The sequence below is a fragment of the Budorcas taxicolor genome, chromosome 6 (genome assembly GCF_023091745.1).
Source record: "Budorcas taxicolor isolate Tak-1 chromosome 6, Takin1.1, whole genome shotgun sequence".
In the NCBI taxonomy this organism is placed as follows: domain Eukaryota; kingdom Metazoa; phylum Chordata; class Mammalia; order Artiodactyla; family Bovidae; genus Budorcas; species Budorcas taxicolor.
In genome coordinates, this window is record NC_068915.1 from 99,427,082 (window position 1) to 99,444,539 (window position 17,458).

The 17,458-nt window shown below is 44.7% G+C and overlaps 1 protein-coding gene across 1 annotated transcript in view; it reads right to left on the reverse strand.

The window, feature by feature from the left end:
* Positions 1-5,697: 5,697 nt before the first annotated feature.
* Positions 5,698-17,458, reverse strand: part of WDFY3 (WD repeat and FYVE domain containing 3) — a 248,274-nt gene continuing 236,513 nt past the window's right edge. The window contains exons 62-67 of the mRNA XM_052641586.1: positions 16,874-17,056; positions 15,355-15,451; positions 11,401-11,724; positions 10,676-10,787; positions 10,125-10,322; positions 5,698-6,969 (exon numbers count right to left, since the gene is read on the reverse strand). Of these exons, the coding sequence (XP_052497546.1) occupies positions 6,846-6,969; positions 10,125-10,322; positions 10,676-10,787; positions 11,401-11,724; positions 15,355-15,451; positions 16,874-17,056 (1,038 nt within the window). The 3' untranslated portion in view covers positions 5,698-6,845. The remainder of the gene's footprint in view (positions 6,970-10,124; positions 10,323-10,675; positions 10,788-11,400; positions 11,725-15,354; positions 15,452-16,873; positions 17,057-17,458) is intronic.

Here is a 17,458-nt window from a genome sequence, read left to right on the forward strand (position 1 = left end):
ACTTACACAGCATCATCTTTCAGGATTTGAAATAGCTCCACTGGAATGCCATCACCTCCACTAGCTTTGTTCGTAGTGATGCTTTCTAAGGCTCACTTGACTTCACATTCCAGGATGTCTGGCTCTAGATGAGTGATCACACCATCATGATTATCTGGGTTGTGAAGATCTTTTTTGTACAGTTCTGTGTATTCTTGCCACCTCTTCTTAATATCTTCTGCTTCTGTTAGGTCCTTACCATTTCTGTCCTTCATTGTTTTTACATGATCAAAATTTTGGAGTCTTGACTAGAAGAATGTGACAAAAAATGGCTGTCTTAGAAACCCCAGCACTCCAGTGATGCACTCTTGGTCTGTGTGTGCTTTGAGCTGGGGAGGCAGTTTCTGGCAGAGGGCTGTGGCCCCAGCGGTAAGCCCAGTGTGGCAGGGCCTGTCTTGCACTTGGCAGGCTTCAGAGCGAGCCCCACTGAAAGCCCCGGGTCTGTGATTAGAAACCTGGCTCCAAGTCAGTTTCAGACTGGTTGCTTTAAAATTAGGAACACCTCATGTGTCTTCTCCTTGGACCAGTGCTTCTGCAATTCAGAGTTCCAGACCCTTGGGATTCCTAAAGACCCTCTCAAGGGTCAAAGGCAAGATGAAGATTATTTTCATGGTAATACTGAAATGTTTGCCTTTTTCAATGCATTGATATTTGTACCAAACTCAGATGTGAAACAACGGTGAGTATAACTGCTAGAATTCAAGCATGCGATCGGGCAGCAGTACCGAACTGCCACTTGTTATGATAGTCTTCATTGTCAAGCGCTCCCAGTAAAAGTATATTTCTCTTAAGAATGTCTTTGGAGAAGCTGTGAAGTTACTACTCTTCTTAAACCTTGAACCTAAAGTTACATGACACAAAATGAGAGGTACCCAGAAGGTGCCAGGTGCATCGGGTACAAGGTTCATCTTGAAGAGATGCACTTGCAGTTGAGTTGTGGCTGGCCTGTGGCTTTTCTCCTGGCATATCTTTCCTCCCTGAAAGAGCAGTAGACAGACCTCAGTTCTTGGGCAGCAGTGTTGTTGGGATTAACAAGGTGAGCCTATTGCTTCAAAGAAACAACAGTGACTGGTGCCAGTGAGAAAATTCTAGGTTTTAAGCAGAACTTAAAGAATTTTGGAAAACTTGTGATATCCACTACGGTGAGCTTGACTTAGAATTTCCTGAGACGGCTAGAGATGTTTTGATATTATGTATGACATGATTTGGGGGGATATATTACAGAATGAAACGCATCCTGGAAGATCTACACACATTGTAGCAGTGGTGATAATAGTTCAAACGGCCAGTGTTGTTTAGTTGCTTTGTCATGTCTGACTCTTTTGCGACCCTGTGGGCTGTAGCCCACCAGGCTCCTCCAGCCCATGGGATTTTCCAGGCAAGAATACTGGAGTGAGTTGCCATTTCCTTCTCCAGGAGATCTTCCTGATCCAGGGATGGGATCTGAGTCTCCTGCTTAGCAGGCTGATTCTTTACCACTGAGCCACCTGGGAAGCCCTCTAAATAGCCAGTGAGTGCTATAAAATTATACATGGGTAAAAGATCGATTCAAAGTACAAGACAGACTAATGGATTTTCAAGCAATGGAGTATAAAAAGTTCACTGATAAAATGGGTTGGCCAATAAGTCCATTTGGGTTTTTCTGTACGATGTTGTGGAAAAGCCCAAACCTTCTGGCTAACCCAGTAGTTTCAAATACCATATAGCAATCAATCTTTAAGAAACTTAAAGTTATTCAGAAACAATGACTTGAAAAGGCTATTAAAATACCCCTCCCTGCCCCCCTTTTAACCACATACCTGTGTGAGGCTGGATTTCCCTCATATGCTTCATCCAACATGAAGAATCACAAGAGACTGAACGTAGAAGAAAATGTGAGAATCCACCTGTGTTCAATTAAGCCAGACATAAAAGGTTTGCAAAATTGTAAAGCCATTCCACTGTCTTTACTAATTCTTTTTCTCTCATGGTTTGGAAAAGTTTTTTTGTTTTTTCCATAGACATATGTAATTGATGTTACTACATAATAGTTTCATCATTGCTATTTCTAAATAATATACATACTTTTAAAATCTCAGTTTTGATCTCTAATACAACGCCTACTAACAGAGACAGCTCACACAAACAAAAGTGATAGTTTTAAGGATCAAAATGGTTTGAGACCAAAGAGTTGGAAAAGCGCTACTTTAGACTCATCCCATGCTCACAGTCAGTGTTGACACAGGAAAGGCTGGTGCACCAAGAGGGATTAAATGCGGGGCTCCGGAAGTCACCGTCTCTGAATCCCAAGCCAAGGCTCTCCCAACACCATGGTATCTCTGAGTTCAGTAGCTGAGCTTGGTGCACTTCTAGCAAAAGTCAAAAGAACAATATATAAATAAAAAAGGAACTTTGCAAAGGGTGGGGGAAAATGAGAATATTGTTAAAGCAAAAGAGTCTAAGCCAGTGCTAAAGCAATTCCATCTCTGCTTCTTCAACATTCCAAATGGGCCGAAATGAGGGGTGAAGAGGAAATTTTACTTGAGAATCAAAAGGCAGACATGGGACTTACTGAAGATCATTTGCACATTTTCCTTTAAACCCTGAAAAAAATTTTTGCAAGTCCGTCCTTGACAGCAACTCTTCTTGAGGTCATTAGAATTATGAATGGTACTACATTAAAACAATGAGAACTGCTCTGGGTTTTCTCTTATCACCAAACTATTTTTGAAGAAATATCTATTGTCTTAGAAATTCTTAGCATTCCTATATCTTTTGGCTCTACACTGGAGTTGCACTGGGGGGTAATTTGTAATAAGTACAATATCCTCAAACGTGGACTCTACTATTTATACTTAAGATGAAATGGAAATTTTGTTAGTATATTTAGAAAGAAGACATTAAAGCAGCCTAAATAAACGTAAGTGTTTTCTACATTCCCCCTTTCTGGGAAGTCAGTTTTCAGACCAAATAAGCTAGTAACTATAAAAACAGATGTGAGTTGCTAACAATCTCAGATCAAAGGCTGAAATGGAAAGTCTAGCTGATGACAGAGGGCGCCGTGCTTCCGGAAAGAGAGCAGGACAGCAGAATATTCCTGATGTGAATATAGCAGGGGCTGGAGATAGACAGATATAATTTATCATTGCTTACATTTCACAATATGATGGATAAGAGAAAAAGCTCAGAGAAAAGGAGCCGAAACCATGAGATGTAGTCCTTTTCCAAAGGTTCATTCAAGTCTGAAGGTCATGTCTCCCAAGAGCCACTTGTCTCTCCCTGCGGCTGTGCACACCGTTAGCCCCGGGAGTCCAGAATCACTGAGAAACTCAGAATGCGGAAAGCCTGATTTTAAAACGTGGATTGCACTAGAACGGGAGCCAGGTCCTAGCAGCCAACACCTCTGCAAGCAGAGACTTTAAGCAGGCGCTTCTGAGAGATATATTCACAACTAGAAAAGAACTACACACAAGCTTTACTGGACCTCAATTTTGTTTTTCATTCTCTGAAGAGCTGGCTCAAAAACTTTTTCTTTTTTTCCTGGGGGTGGTAAATAGGAGGTATTTATCTGAAATGAAAAAAAAAAAAGTATCTGGACTACTGCATTTAATCATGTATTGTAATTGTGTTACTCTACCTTTTTGCATCAGAGACAGATATACAATGAACATTCAGTTATCACAGGTTGCACACTAAGATAGTAATTCTTCAGGCCTTTTACATAACCACCAAAAAACAGATATTGGATTCTGCAATATAGTACAAAAGTCCACAGTCAATCCAGTCTTAGCCAGTATCTTCAATTTACTTCTGTTGCTGTACAAATAATCGGCCATTACTAGGGCTTACAAGTTAATAACAGGACAAAAAAATATACATTGCACTGACACAAAAAGTCAGCTGTGTTAATAGTCATGCAACAAGTAACCAAACTTGCTGAAATTAAAAATACTTTCTAAAAACAGTTTTAATGGCATAAATATTTTATACACAGTTCATTTACCCAAACAAAATGTATTTAAATGATACAAAGCAAAAATAAGTTTCTACCAACTTTATACATAAGAAAGTGCAAAATAACTTATCTAGAGTGTTTTGCTATTATCCAGACGGATGGCTGCTGTGGGCAGCTAGTCTCCTCTTCAAAAGCATGACATTACCATGCCACACTACACACAGATGTTAGAAAACAGGGATGAATGAATGGATGGATGGACAAACCACTACAAAGATCAGGCAGAAGCCCTGTGAGGTACTCTCAGAGAAAGAACATGGACCACACAAAGGTGGGTGGGTGTACATGCTGAGAATATATGTTGATAAACAAATGTGCATGGAACAGAAAGACATCCAGAGAAACGACTAGTTTATGTGAGTGAGTGTACTTGGGTGTGTGAGTGATTTGTGATTTCTGCATTAAAAGCAAAAAGGAAAAGAAACCCCACTGAACAAAACGGTTGCCCACAGCACCAGCTGCCAGAGGAAATACTATCATGAGGGTTTTGGTTTCCACCTTCTAGTTATGGAAGTTGTGTCGGAAAGTTTAAAAGTGTTCATCTCATATAATTTCATATTACACAGAGGAATAACCTTTAAGTAACTACGTTCAGACATTCATATATTCAAGTCTTTAAAGAACATCTCTGCCGCTGGGTTTGGGGTAAACATGGTTCGTGGACACAAGGAGGACGCCTCTTTTAAAAAGTGTAGAATAACACTGCTACAACTCATCTCTAGGTCTGGACAGGGGCAAAGCCCACGGCTAGGTGAGAGCACAGGTCCTGCAACTGTTGAACACCCAGCATTATTTATTAGAAAGGAAGTTAGAAGGTTGGGGACGGAGCGGGGAGGAAGGTGGGAGAGAGGGAGACACAGGAAGGAAAACAGAACACACTTTTCTTCAAGTTAAAGTATTAATGCCAATAATCCTTTTATTAACAAGTATATTTGAACTTTTAGAAATGGAAGTGTTTTCCTCAATTTTGATATGTAATCATAAATAGACGGTAGGCTCAGACCTAAGTAAATAAAGGTGTAAATTTAGTAAGCATAAGGCACTAAAGCAGCCTTTATATTTTTCTCTTGGAGACCTAGTTATCAGGAAGAACAAATTTGTTCTTAAGCTGGTTTCAGCCCATTAGGTACAAGGTTACTATTGTACCAATGCCTATGCTTGAATGCATGTGCATATATGTGCATTTTAGTGCATAAGTGTGCCTGTCACCAGGGCCTAAGGATGAAAAATTGGGAACGCCAAAGCCGCTGTCCTTCGTATGATACTCCGAGAGGTGTGAAGGCCTGTCCTTCCTTTCCTGGGCCATAAATGCTTCAATGTTTTTCAAATCACAGGGCTTTTAGATTTGTTCATAATATTATCACTAAATATCTGAAAATGTTAAAATCTAGATTAATCGTTTCATTTGTTTTATATATATATTTATATATGTACATAACACACATTTAAAAAAATCCCACCACCAAAGCCTTTTTCTTCTGTAAACGAAACTTATCTCTTCGCCCCCACCAGCTTTAGTCTCCCTGGATTTGTGTGTTCTGTATCCAACTAGTAGAACAAATTAAATAACTAAATATTAAAATACTGTACTTATATTCATAGCAAAAACAAAAAAATAGACATTGATACAGTATAAATCTCACTGTTTTCAGGTAGATGGCATTAAATGGTAAAGGTTAAATATAAGCAGTTCTGACATGATCCAGTTTTACAACAAGGTTTACATGTTAATTCTGTACACTTTTTTCTTTTGTTTTAACCCTTTTTTGGAAAATAAGCTATAGTAGAACATTAGTGTCACCAAAGACACATACTTCTTATGTTCTATGCAAGAGAAGCTAATTTGGGTTACATGCAAATATATTTCCATCAGTTGAGGCAGGGCTGTTTCCTGCACTGCGTGGATTGCCTGACCATCAGGGCGCAGTGCTAAGAACAGATGCTTTGACCACAGGGCAGTCCAAAGAGAAGTCTACGTGGGGCCTTGTGACATCAGAACAACACCGAGGTGGTGTGTAGCCATGTGCAAGATGCCCAAAGATTGCCAGGGTATCTCAGGGCCAGACTCCTATTCTCCCACACTGTTTCCTAAAGAAGGTCCACATGACATTGTTTTGGTTACTAGCTTAGGTTAAGTGGAGATACCGTGGGCAACTTGAGAGAAAGGACATCAGGCACACGAGCTGGGCTTGAAAGGGGAAAGGAAAAAAGACCACAGATAATGTCTTTGAAGATTTAAAAAAAAACATATTTATAATTAATTGGTGAGCGATGTCAGACAAACCATAAGTATTTCATTGAATTAGTGGTTTAGTTGGAAGTCTCATGTTACAGGCTGTTAAGTCCTTATTTAGAAAAAAGGCCTTTGTACCTATTTACAATATACACAGTTACTTGCAAAGAAGTCAGATTTACAACCATTTTCTAAAAGCCTTTTTTTTTTGTAGTTGTTGATTTTTCCAATCGAGGATGAGTAGCTCTACAAAAATGAGACGCAAGGAAAGAACAGGTAACACGTGAGGATTTTCTCTTGGAGACAGCGATTGTTAAGGGAGAGTCGGATACTGAGATGTCGCTCCTGGGAACCACCTCGTCTTCTCAGCAGGTGCTGCTCCCCTGCACAGTGCCTGCCCCGTGACTGGACTCTACACCCGTGTAGTCAGTGTTCCCTTTGAATCCCACACTTCAGACGCGTGGTGTGAAGAGATGTGTAAACGGAGACTGTTTCGATGCCTTCCAAGCTGCGAGTTGTGACGGGGGAGGCGGGAAGCGGGGTCTCCAGACCGTGGTCTCCGATCAGCTTGGTGAATCTTCAACAATTCCGGGGCCCGTCTTCTGAACTCCTCTCATGCTGTAAGTTGTAGTAACAGTTCTGACAGACACGTACTGGGGAGGAGATTTTCAAGCGTTTGATTTCTGACTGAAATCGGCTGCACCTAAAGAAGAGGCAAAACCAGGTAGTTATGGATTTTTTCCCACATTGGACCATTGGGCCCCGAAATGCTCATTTAAAAACAGAATGGACAGCCTACAGTATAACACTCAAGACCATATTGTGTCAGAAGAATGCCAGAGGCTGTACTGGTACGGGTCATGTGGTTTTTGACCAAGGACCACGAGGAATGCTGTATTCCTTGTTTCATTCTATGAAGAAATGTGCTAATAAACCAAGGCAAGGCATTTATTTGACAAAAGAAGATTAAAAAAAAAGTTAAGATTCTGCTACAGGATGAAGCCAGGGGAACTGAACAGCTCTGAGGCCGTTCTTCCTGTGCAGGACGGAAGCAGGGCATTCTTCCTCATGTCCTGTAACCTTGGGCAGTATGCCAATGTCTTTACTTGGAGCCTGACTATTTTCCCTGGGCATTAGAGCTCTCACTACTCATTTTAGAAGATACTTTGGTCACTAAAGAGTTCTTCTGAGCATTTAAACACTTTGACTCACTCTTCAGTCATTTCTTAAACACGTAGTTTGACTTTTCTGTCAGGTCCAAATGTTCTCATTTTTTGTTTATCTTGACAGAATTTCTTGAGGTGGAATACACACTTAGAGATGTTCTTTATAGAAAGCATTCTTATTCCTGGCATAAAGCAGGGTATGACCCTGAATGTGGCACTCCGTCACTTTGAGCTTGGCTTTTCACAAGACTGAAAATTTTATTTCCTCCATTAATCTATCAGTAGAAGTGTCCAGAGAATAAGTGAAGCACCAGCAGCCTCGGGGGTTTAAGGGACTGGACTTTGAGGAGACCCTTAGGAATGCTGGCAAGCTCCCTTAGCAGCTCAAGGGTAAAAGATCATGGCAGGGCTATGCCCTCTGGGACAGCATTCCTTCCATGCTCATTATGTCATCCTCTGTCACTTGTTTGGTTGGTTTTTCAAATAAAGCCTCCATTCAACATTTGAGGGCCTGGGATAATTTAAAGAATCACCTACATGTAAACAGTACTTTGAAAATTAAACACTACAAAGAACAGATGTATGTCAGCAGACATATGGAGCAGCAGATGACCAGAAATTACCAGATCACTAGGCTTCACAGAGTGGGTGTCTCAAAGCACAGAAGCTCAAGACAGATACCTCTGCCATCATGGAAATTCCTGTAAGAAGTGGCTGGCAGCAACTTTCTGCTACCTCACCTTGAATCAGGCATCTCAGGAGAAAAGGTTTAAGACATTAATCTGAAAACAAATTTATAATTATGATAACACTTTTTACTAAACACCTATACTGCCAGACTTTGCACCTGGTGCTTTACAAAACTCATATGTGATTTCAGAGAGGGCTAGTAATGTGCTGAGATGACGCAATGGACAACAGCCCAGTGAGTACCCGGGCAGTGTAAACCCAAGACCATAGCCTTTCCAATAAGCCAAGGCCCTCAGTGACTGGCTCAGGAGCAATGATACACTTTGTGTTTTCTACGAAAGCATCTTTCGAGTAAGGCAATATACATATTAGTGAGTACTGCCTGGGGGATCTTTTCGGTTGTCTGCCATGAAAACTAAGGACTGGGGCTTCCCTGATGGTCTAGTGGTTAAGAATCTGCCTGCCAATGCATGGGACACGGGTTTGATCCCTGGTATGGGAAGATCCCACATACCTCGGAGGAACTAAGCCTGCGTGCCACAACTACTGAGCCCACACGCCCTGAGACCTGTATTCCACAACAAGAGAAGCCCACGCGCTGCGATGAAGGGGAGCCTGCACTGCAACTGGAGAGAGCCCATGAATGGCAATGAAGACCCAGTGCAGGCAAAAACACATGCATGCATGCATTCCTGCCTGGGAAATCCCATGGACAGAGGAGGCGGACAGGCCACAGTCCAAAGGGTCACAGAGAGCTGGACACGACTGAGAGACTAAGCAGGCAAATGTGTAGGTAAATGAATCTTGAAAAAAGGAAAGTAATGCGTGAACATGCGTGTGTGGGAACCCGGTGTATGACAGAGATGCCAAGGAGTCAGTGCATATGGGACAGCTGACTCTTCATACCCGGGAAATGTAAGTGATCCCCACCTCATGTCGTACCCCCAAATAAATTCCAAATGGATTTGAACCTAAAGACCCAAATGGGAAAAACAGAACTTTGAAACTTTTAAAAGAAAATGAACAAGGCCATCTTTATGACCTCAGGACAGAGAAAGATTTTTTAAGGCCAAAAAAAAGAAGCAAAAGTAATAAAAAGTAACACATGCTACTACATCAAAATCCTAAACCCCTGTGCCAGAAAAAGACATACATCAAGTTAAAAACACAAGCCATGGACTGGCAGAAGATATCTGCAAGACATATATAAGGCAAAGGATCAGAGCCCAGGATACAAAACAACTCATGTAGGTGGAAAAAAAACAAAGAGCAAACCCAAAGGGGAAATGGGCCAAGTTACCCCAGAGGAGACTCAAAACTGCCAATAAGCATATGAAAAGATGCTCAACCTCAGAGACGCTGCAAGCAGGAACAACACAATCTGGCTCTCAGATTGGCACAAGTGGAAAAGCTTGGCAGTTCCAGGTATGAATAAGCACTGCAAGAACTGACATATCCCGCTGGAGGGAGAGCAAACTAGCACTACTGTTCTGGAGAGTAATCTGGCAATAGCTAGTTACGCTCAGGGCTATGTCTGCCATCTAGCAATTCCTTTCTGAGGTATCTCCTCCAGGGAAACTCCAGCTTGTGTATGAAGAGGGCATTTATAATGGTGTGCATTGCAGTATTGCTTATCGTTCTGATAAAATGAAAGAAAATCCCTTGATTTTCAAGGACCTCCCTGGTGGTCCAGTGGTTACGAGTCAGCCTGCCAAAGCAGGGGACACAGGTTCAAACCCTGGCTGAAGAAGATCCCACCTGCCACCGGGCCACTGAGCCCATGAATCACATCTACTGAAGCCTGTGTACCCAGAGCCCCGCCTCTGCAAGAAGAGAAGCCACAGTGAGAAGAAGCCCGAGCACCGCAACTAGAGTAACCCGAACCCTCACTGCAACTAGAGGAAAGCCTGTTCACGGCAATGGAGACCCAGAGCAACTAAAGATACATAAACAGAAATTAATTTCTTAATTAAAAGGAAAGAAAGCTTGCATCTCATCTTACTTCTGGCAGAAGAGCTGACCGCAGTTCCTGCAATGGTGCCGTCTTTCCGTGAGAGAGAACCGCACGGAGCAGCCTGAACAGCTGTCCCCTCCTTCGTCCTTCACCCAGTGGTCAGCGGCGGAGCGGCCGGGCTGGTCGCTCACAGACCAGCTGAACACCCGGCCCCGACTGTCGCCCACGAGGATCCTGCTGTGGTCCCTGCAGGAGACACGGCAGAGTTACCGCCAGGCGGCCGCAGCTCCCTGTGACCCTGGTCCCCAGTGGATGTGTGTGCTGGGGAGGGGTCGAGCGTGGATAGGCACAGAACAGCATGGAGCCCGAATGCACACTTCCATCTCAACCCTCCATGCATCAAACCGTGCTATATCTCTGAAGAACAGAGAAGGCAAAGTTTTTTGGTTTTTGAAATTCACAAGTGAAATCCACACACTGGCAGGTGTCCTGGTGTGTCTGGTGCAGCCCCACAGGATAATACAGATGAAACCTGTGCTCTCCAGAGGTGGCTTGAGTGTGGGTGCCCAGGCTGGGCCCCAGGAGAGCTGGCCACTTACTTGGAGACACCCAATGCGGTGATCTCGGCAGGGTGAGCGTTGTCCTTCCGGTCGAAGGCCGTGTGCATGGTCAGCTTACTCCTGAACACCAGCTGCCGTTCCCAGCGATACCCTGGGGCAGAAAAGGGCAACGCATGACTGACGAAGCGAGGGGAGCCCATGTATGGTAGGTGGCCCCTGACAAAGGGCTCTCAAACCTCAGGGTGCTGCCGAACACAGCTCTGGCAGCCTCTCTGGTTCTCGGTCGCTGCTGCCTTGGTTATTAAAGGTCCAGCAGTCTAGCCTGACACTGACCATGGACTCAGGCCTTCACAAAGACAAACACGGAGAGGGGAAACCCTCAGTACTAGACACAAATTCTCCAGTTGAGGACCTGGCCCCTAACTCTATCACAGGTAAAGTTCTCTGTGAATAGAGTTTTATCTATTTATCCATAATCCATAGGCTACCCATTTTCAAAAGCTTTCATAATTTGTGAATGAATGAAGTTTTGGTTTGAGGTTATTTTTCCTTACAAAATGCCCAACACATTCCAAATGCTACTGTAGGATAGACTCTCCAAGGGTCTCTAGCTCCACTTTACACAAGAAGAAACGTGAGGCCCTCTCGGCGGGCGGCCTCGGTCACAGGGATGGGGCAAAGAGGAGCTGCAGCACTCTGCCTCAGTCCACCGACCCTCGCCAACCCACAAGGCTTGACAAACAGACGTGGGACTTCTGAGTTACCAGGCTTCAATCGGCTGTAATTCCGCGCCTCGATGGGATTGGGGTGGGGGTGGTTAAGGGGAGTCTGAAGATGAGGTCTGCTCTGGCCCTCTGAATAGTTCACAAATATGAAGCCGTCTTTCTCATCGAGGCTGAGCTGATCGGACCAGCGCCTGGAGTCGTCGGAGCCACTGTCGTTATACCAGGTGGCTGTGGCTCGGCAGGAGGCTGCCCGGGGCCGGTGGCTGGTGCTGCTGGGCTGGCTGGGCGTGTCCTTGGGGTCCTGGCTGACGCTCTGCTCGTCGGCTTCGGAGTCGCTGCTGTCCTCATCCTGGGCTTCTTGCCCTGGGTGATGCATTGGGGGAATTAGAGAACACACACACATCATGGTTAGATCCAGCTTTGTCCCACTCGTATTCTTCCTCTAGTGGTTAAGACACGAGAGACAGTATTTTAAGCTCAATATTACAATATGCAAAGTCGCTTCAGTTGTGTCCCACTCTTTGTGGCCCTGTGGACTGTAGCCTGCCAGGCTCCTCTGTCCATGGTATTCTCCAGGCAAGAATAGTAGAGAGCCCTCCTCCAGGGGACCTTCCTGACCCAGGGATCGAACCCACATCTCTCATGTCTCCTTCACTGGCAAGAGGGTTATTTATCACTAGCTCAACCTGGGAAGCCATAAAGGCAAATGAATTGCCAGAATTTTCAGTTAGGTATGATAACAAAATGGCAGAATTTCAGAGTTTATAGACTGTTTTGGCCCAAATCCTTAGATCGGCATTTATTCTTTCACAATCTGGCCAAAGCCTGCCTTTATGAATTTCTCACCACCCGCACCTGCCTCACGGCCACAGCTCAGCTGGACGTACCCACTTGGCTCTCCACGCAGCCCTGCTCCTCCTCGCAGCTAGTTTTGCACACGCGGGTTGGCCCTGCTTGGACCCATCTTCCCAATCTCTGTGTGTTCCGGTGTGACCTATCTCTCAAGACATATCTTAAATGCTTCTTTCTCTAAAATCTTATGTGGTTCCTGCAACAGAAAGTTAACTCTCTCTTCTGGGCTCCTTTAACAGCTGTATGGCTCTCACACATTTAAAATTATCACTCCAAACTATTACTTTTGGTCATTATTTCTACAAGACAGTGGTCAGTTGCAGAGCAGGAGTCCCAGCATGGTGCCTTCCACATAGCAGTCAATATAAATGACAGCACAGATGAGCAGACCATGGATAGAAATCTTAATTGAGAATTTCATTCCTCCTCCTCTTTCCATTGTTATTGTGCATTTCTTCAGCTCAATTCCCTTGCAACAGTCTACTGGAGGGAAAACCAGCTTTCCTGGTGGCTCAGATGGTAAAGAATCTATCTGCCCGTAGTGCAGGAGACCCGGGTTCAATCCCTAGTTCAGGAAGATCCCCTGGAGAAGAGAATGGCAACCCACTCCAGAATCCTTGCCTGGAGAATCCCGTGGACAGAGGAGCCTGGCGAGCTACGGTCCACGGGGCTGCAAAGAGTCAGAGCCTACTGAGCGACCAACACTTTCACTTACTTTCAAACATATGTAACTGGAACAAAGGAGAGAGCAAGTCCAAGTGAGCAGGGACCTCCCTGGTGGTCCAGTGGTTAAGAATTCGCCTTCCAATGGTGGAGATACAGGTTTGATCCCTGGTCAGGGAACTAAGATCTCACACGCCACAGGGCAACTAAGCCTGCGTGCCTCAACTACTGAACCCATTTGCTCTGGAGCCCATGAACCTGCGTGTGTCAATGAAGATCCTGCGTGCCACAACTACAACTTGATTCAGCCAAAAACAAACAAACAAACAAGTGAGCAAGCACCAGTCCACTACGCATATTTTTTAACTAGACGAATACTTAATGTGCCTGTGGTAAGATCCAACCAGTCCATTCTGAAGGAGATCAGCCCTGGGATTTCTTTGGAAGGAATGATGCTAAAGCTGAAACTCCAGTACTTTGGCCACCTCATGCAGAGTTGACTCATTGGAAAAGACTCTGATGCTGGGAGGGATTGGGGGCAGGAGGAGAAGGGGACGACCGAGGATGAGATGGCTGGATGGCATCACTGACTCAATGGACGTGAGTTTGAGTGGACTCTGGGAGTTGGTGATGGACAGGGAGGCCTGGCGTGCTGCGATTCATGGTGTCGCAAAGAGTTGGACACAACTGAGTGACTGAACTGAACTGAACTGAAAGAGTCTGCCTGCAATGAAGTAGACCCAGGGATCAAACCTGAAGATCTACCCAAAGGAGGAAATGGCAACCCACTCCATTATTTCTGCCTGGGAAATCCCATGGACAGAGGAGACAGTCCATGGTATTACACGGAGTTGGACATAACTGAGCAATTAACACTACTACTAACGTTAGTAATCTGGTTGGCTAATTTCAGAGCTTTTTTTTTTTTTAAACCCAATGGCTTATGATCATGAAAGTCTTCAAACAGTGGTCTTTGACACAGGTTTGATTTCCAGAGAGCCACTAGCTCTCTCTTTCATCTGGGGCCCTGCCCTTGAGTCCTACGACTCTGACATGGTCCCAAGTTAACCCTTGCTGTAGGCTGCTCTCTGCCTCTGCCACTCTTGCCTAACTTTGTCCACAATGTGAAAACATGAAGAGGACAAAGACATACAAATGTCTCTCCTCCCTGAATCTGACCCCTTCTTCTCTCCTTATTCGTATTTTCCTGTTTTTCACTTACAAGCTTTGTTACAAGGGAGAGGGACACACTTCTCATTAGACTGAACAGTCGATGTCTGACACACAACAGTTATTAACTCTCAAATACTGACTGAACTGAATTCTGAGTGTAGGTCTTCAAACACCCAGATGACTTTCTTCTTAGTGGAACTGCAACTGTATGTGGAAATTTACACGCATTAAAGTAACACAAGCATTACAATGTCCTGTTCATCGGTTCTGGCAAAGAAAGTAAAAGCTGCTGTCAGCTTACAAGGAGAAGGATTTGTGTCTTTCTGATAGTAAGTCTTTTCCCTTACAACTTCCTCATATTGTCAAACTCATGCTGAATTCTCAGTGTACAAAAATTAGATGATCTAGAGGTTGAACTTAAAGCCCCGTTCCTTTCTATGAAGAGTCTTGGACCAGTTGATCTAACTCAGCAAGAGGTATTTCTCTGGAGACTCAGTAACCCAAAGCACACCTTAGCTTGATTCTTTGGTGCCATTTCCAAACATTCTGTGTGTGTATATATACACTGTGTATATATTTCACTGGAAAATTTTAAAGTGCTTCACAAACAGCAGATACAGAACAAAGATCGGGGCTTCCCTGGTGGCTCAGTGGTACCAAGAACCTGCCTGCCAATGTAGGAGATGTGGGTTTAATCCCTGGGCTGCGAAGATACCCTGGAGGAGGAAATGGCAACCCACTCCAGTATTCTTGCCTGGGAAATTGAGGGCCAGAGAAACCTGGTGGGCTATAGTGCATGGGGTCGCAGAGTCGCACGTGACTTAGCGACTAAACAACAAGAATACAGATCAGCAGGCTCCTGTCTGATGAAGGCCCCTCCTGAAGGGGTCTAGGGCATGGACTCTGGTCTGTCTCTGTGAATAGTTTACAAACATGATGCTGCCTTGTCCCTCACATGGAGCTGTTCAAGTGATGGGGAGGACTGAGGTGTGGCCCCGACTCATCGGACAGTGGACTCTTGCACCTGCTTTGTATTTCTCAGAATGGAAAGCCCAAACCTCTGGTATTCTGGGAAGCTTGCAACTGTATTTATTGTGGGATGCGAAAGCTCACCATGAGACACTACCACATGGGGTGTTGCCTGATGAACCAGAGAACTCTGTGAGCCTGCCAGGGTGCTTTGCACACCAGGTGGTTAAGACCAACCTCAGGCTCTTGCTTACCTTGGTTGATGTAAGTTTACTCATAAGGATTAAAAAAAAAGAAACATGAAAATTACTGCAAAACTTAGAAAGTATTCAATACCGATTTGTGCTTCTGGACAGTCTTCCTGCATTTCGAGAACTTCAGCAGGCTCAGGGGCTGGTGTTTCAGGAACTTGCAAAAATTCCATTCTCCAAAACTGAATTTAAATAAGCATGGGGAAAAAAAACAAAACAACACAGTTGAACAGATTACAGAAACAATTTATGAGTTACTCCATGAAGATGGATTCTCAGGGTTAAATAGGTAACCTGATTTCTCTTATTATGTACAGTCAGGTTTCCCTGTATCTTGAAAAATGTGGCAGGGACTGCTTCCAGATTAAACAGTTCTCCCCAAACTGTGTTGCATGAGATGTCAGTGGGTTTTTCATGGTCAAGGGAAAGGAATGGGGTCAAAGAGATTTCAGAAACACAGTTAAACTATGTACACTTCCTTATTTCCTACAAAACCCCTGTGAGCCTTGCATACACTGATATGTACTTTACACCTCCAAGAAGGTGTACAGGAAGTAGGAGCCCCAGACGTGTTTGGCTAGGGTGCTCTTCATGATGCCTCACAGATGGAGTAATCTGGAATGCTGCTCTGCAGCCCTGCAGCTTTGGGGGTGTGCCCTTTGGGCGAGTGGCCACAGTCTAAGAGTAGAATGTGGCCGGGGAGTGGCCGATGGCCTCATTGTGTAGCTCTGCTTGTGACTGTGATTACAAGGGCAGCAACCATCTGCTCTCTCCTTTCACAGAGCACAATTAAAGAAGGACATAAAGAAAAATCTCCCGAGAGAAACACCCAAGTATTACAACAGACTAAAAAGGTAAACAGTCCGTGGATTCCATTTTTGGTAGAGGCCCAACGCATGAATGCATCGGCTTCCCTGGTGGCTCAGACAGTAAAGCTTCTGCCTACAATAAGGGAGACCCGTGTTCAATCCCTGGGTTTGGGAAGATTCCCTGGAGAAGGAAATGGCAACCCACTCCAGTACTTTTGCCTGGAAAATCCCAGGGACAGAGGAGCCTGGTAGGCTACAGTCCATGGGATTGTGAAGAGTCAGACACAACTGAGTGATTTCACTTTCTTTCTTTTCTTTTCAACACATGAAAACTAAGAAAAGGATAAATGGATCTAGGATTCAGGTAAAATCACCCAGGATCTGAGACAAGCAAGGAATGGATGACGTGAGGCCCCTGGAAGCATGATCGAGCTCTGTGATTCTCTGCAGAGAAGAGATGGTCCCCATTTTCCCTAAGAAGCCATCTGACGGGCTGAAAGGCCAATACTTGGGCAGCTGACATTTCTAGCAATCCCAGTGCGACAGGGAAACGGTGTCTCAGTGATCCTGTATCAAGTGGTCAATGCACTAACACATCTACTTAATGGGGGGAAAAGAGGCCGAGTCACTGACGCTCCCCACATCTGATAACCCAGTGGCCAAGGTCTACATCTGAGTGCCAGTTTGCTAAACAGCAGGACAACCTCCAGGTGTCTTCACCTGAGGACAGCTACAGAAGCTTTGGGTGAACCAGGGCAGCAAACACCCTGGCGCATGTGCTCACAGAGGACCTACCCGGACCACGCCATCCGAGTGTCCCGTGACGATGACGTTCTGCGTGTCCCACTCGTTCATCTCTGACACGCAGCAACAGACGATCTGCTGGCTCCTGCCTGTGAACGTGTTCACACTTACGACGGGGTTCCCATTGATGCTCCACACATGGATGTACGTGCCAGCGCAGGACACGATGTCCCCCTGAGATGGGGAAGAGAAACGTCACTCCCAGCAGAGGACACGCTCCTTTCAGAAGCAACTGAATCTTTGGTCTGGCTCTTGAGAACTCTCTTAAGTGCTTTGACTAGTGACTGGGTAGTTTCTGAGGTAGCCTGGAATCCAGAGCTTGCTGACTTAAAAAAAATACCCTGAACAGAGGCCTCTTTAAGAATGCAAGCTGGCATGAAGACTGGCCAAGGTGATCTGGTGATGGATTTGGAAGCCCTTCCACACACTCAGCAGAGCCCTGCTGCATTCCATGTCAGAGCTATCTGTAATCTGAGGAGGTGATAACCACTCTCTTACTGTTTACAAAATCTATACCTTCCACCCACTTAATTTTACAAAATGAGCCCAATCATAAAAGCCACGGGGTAGAAGCGA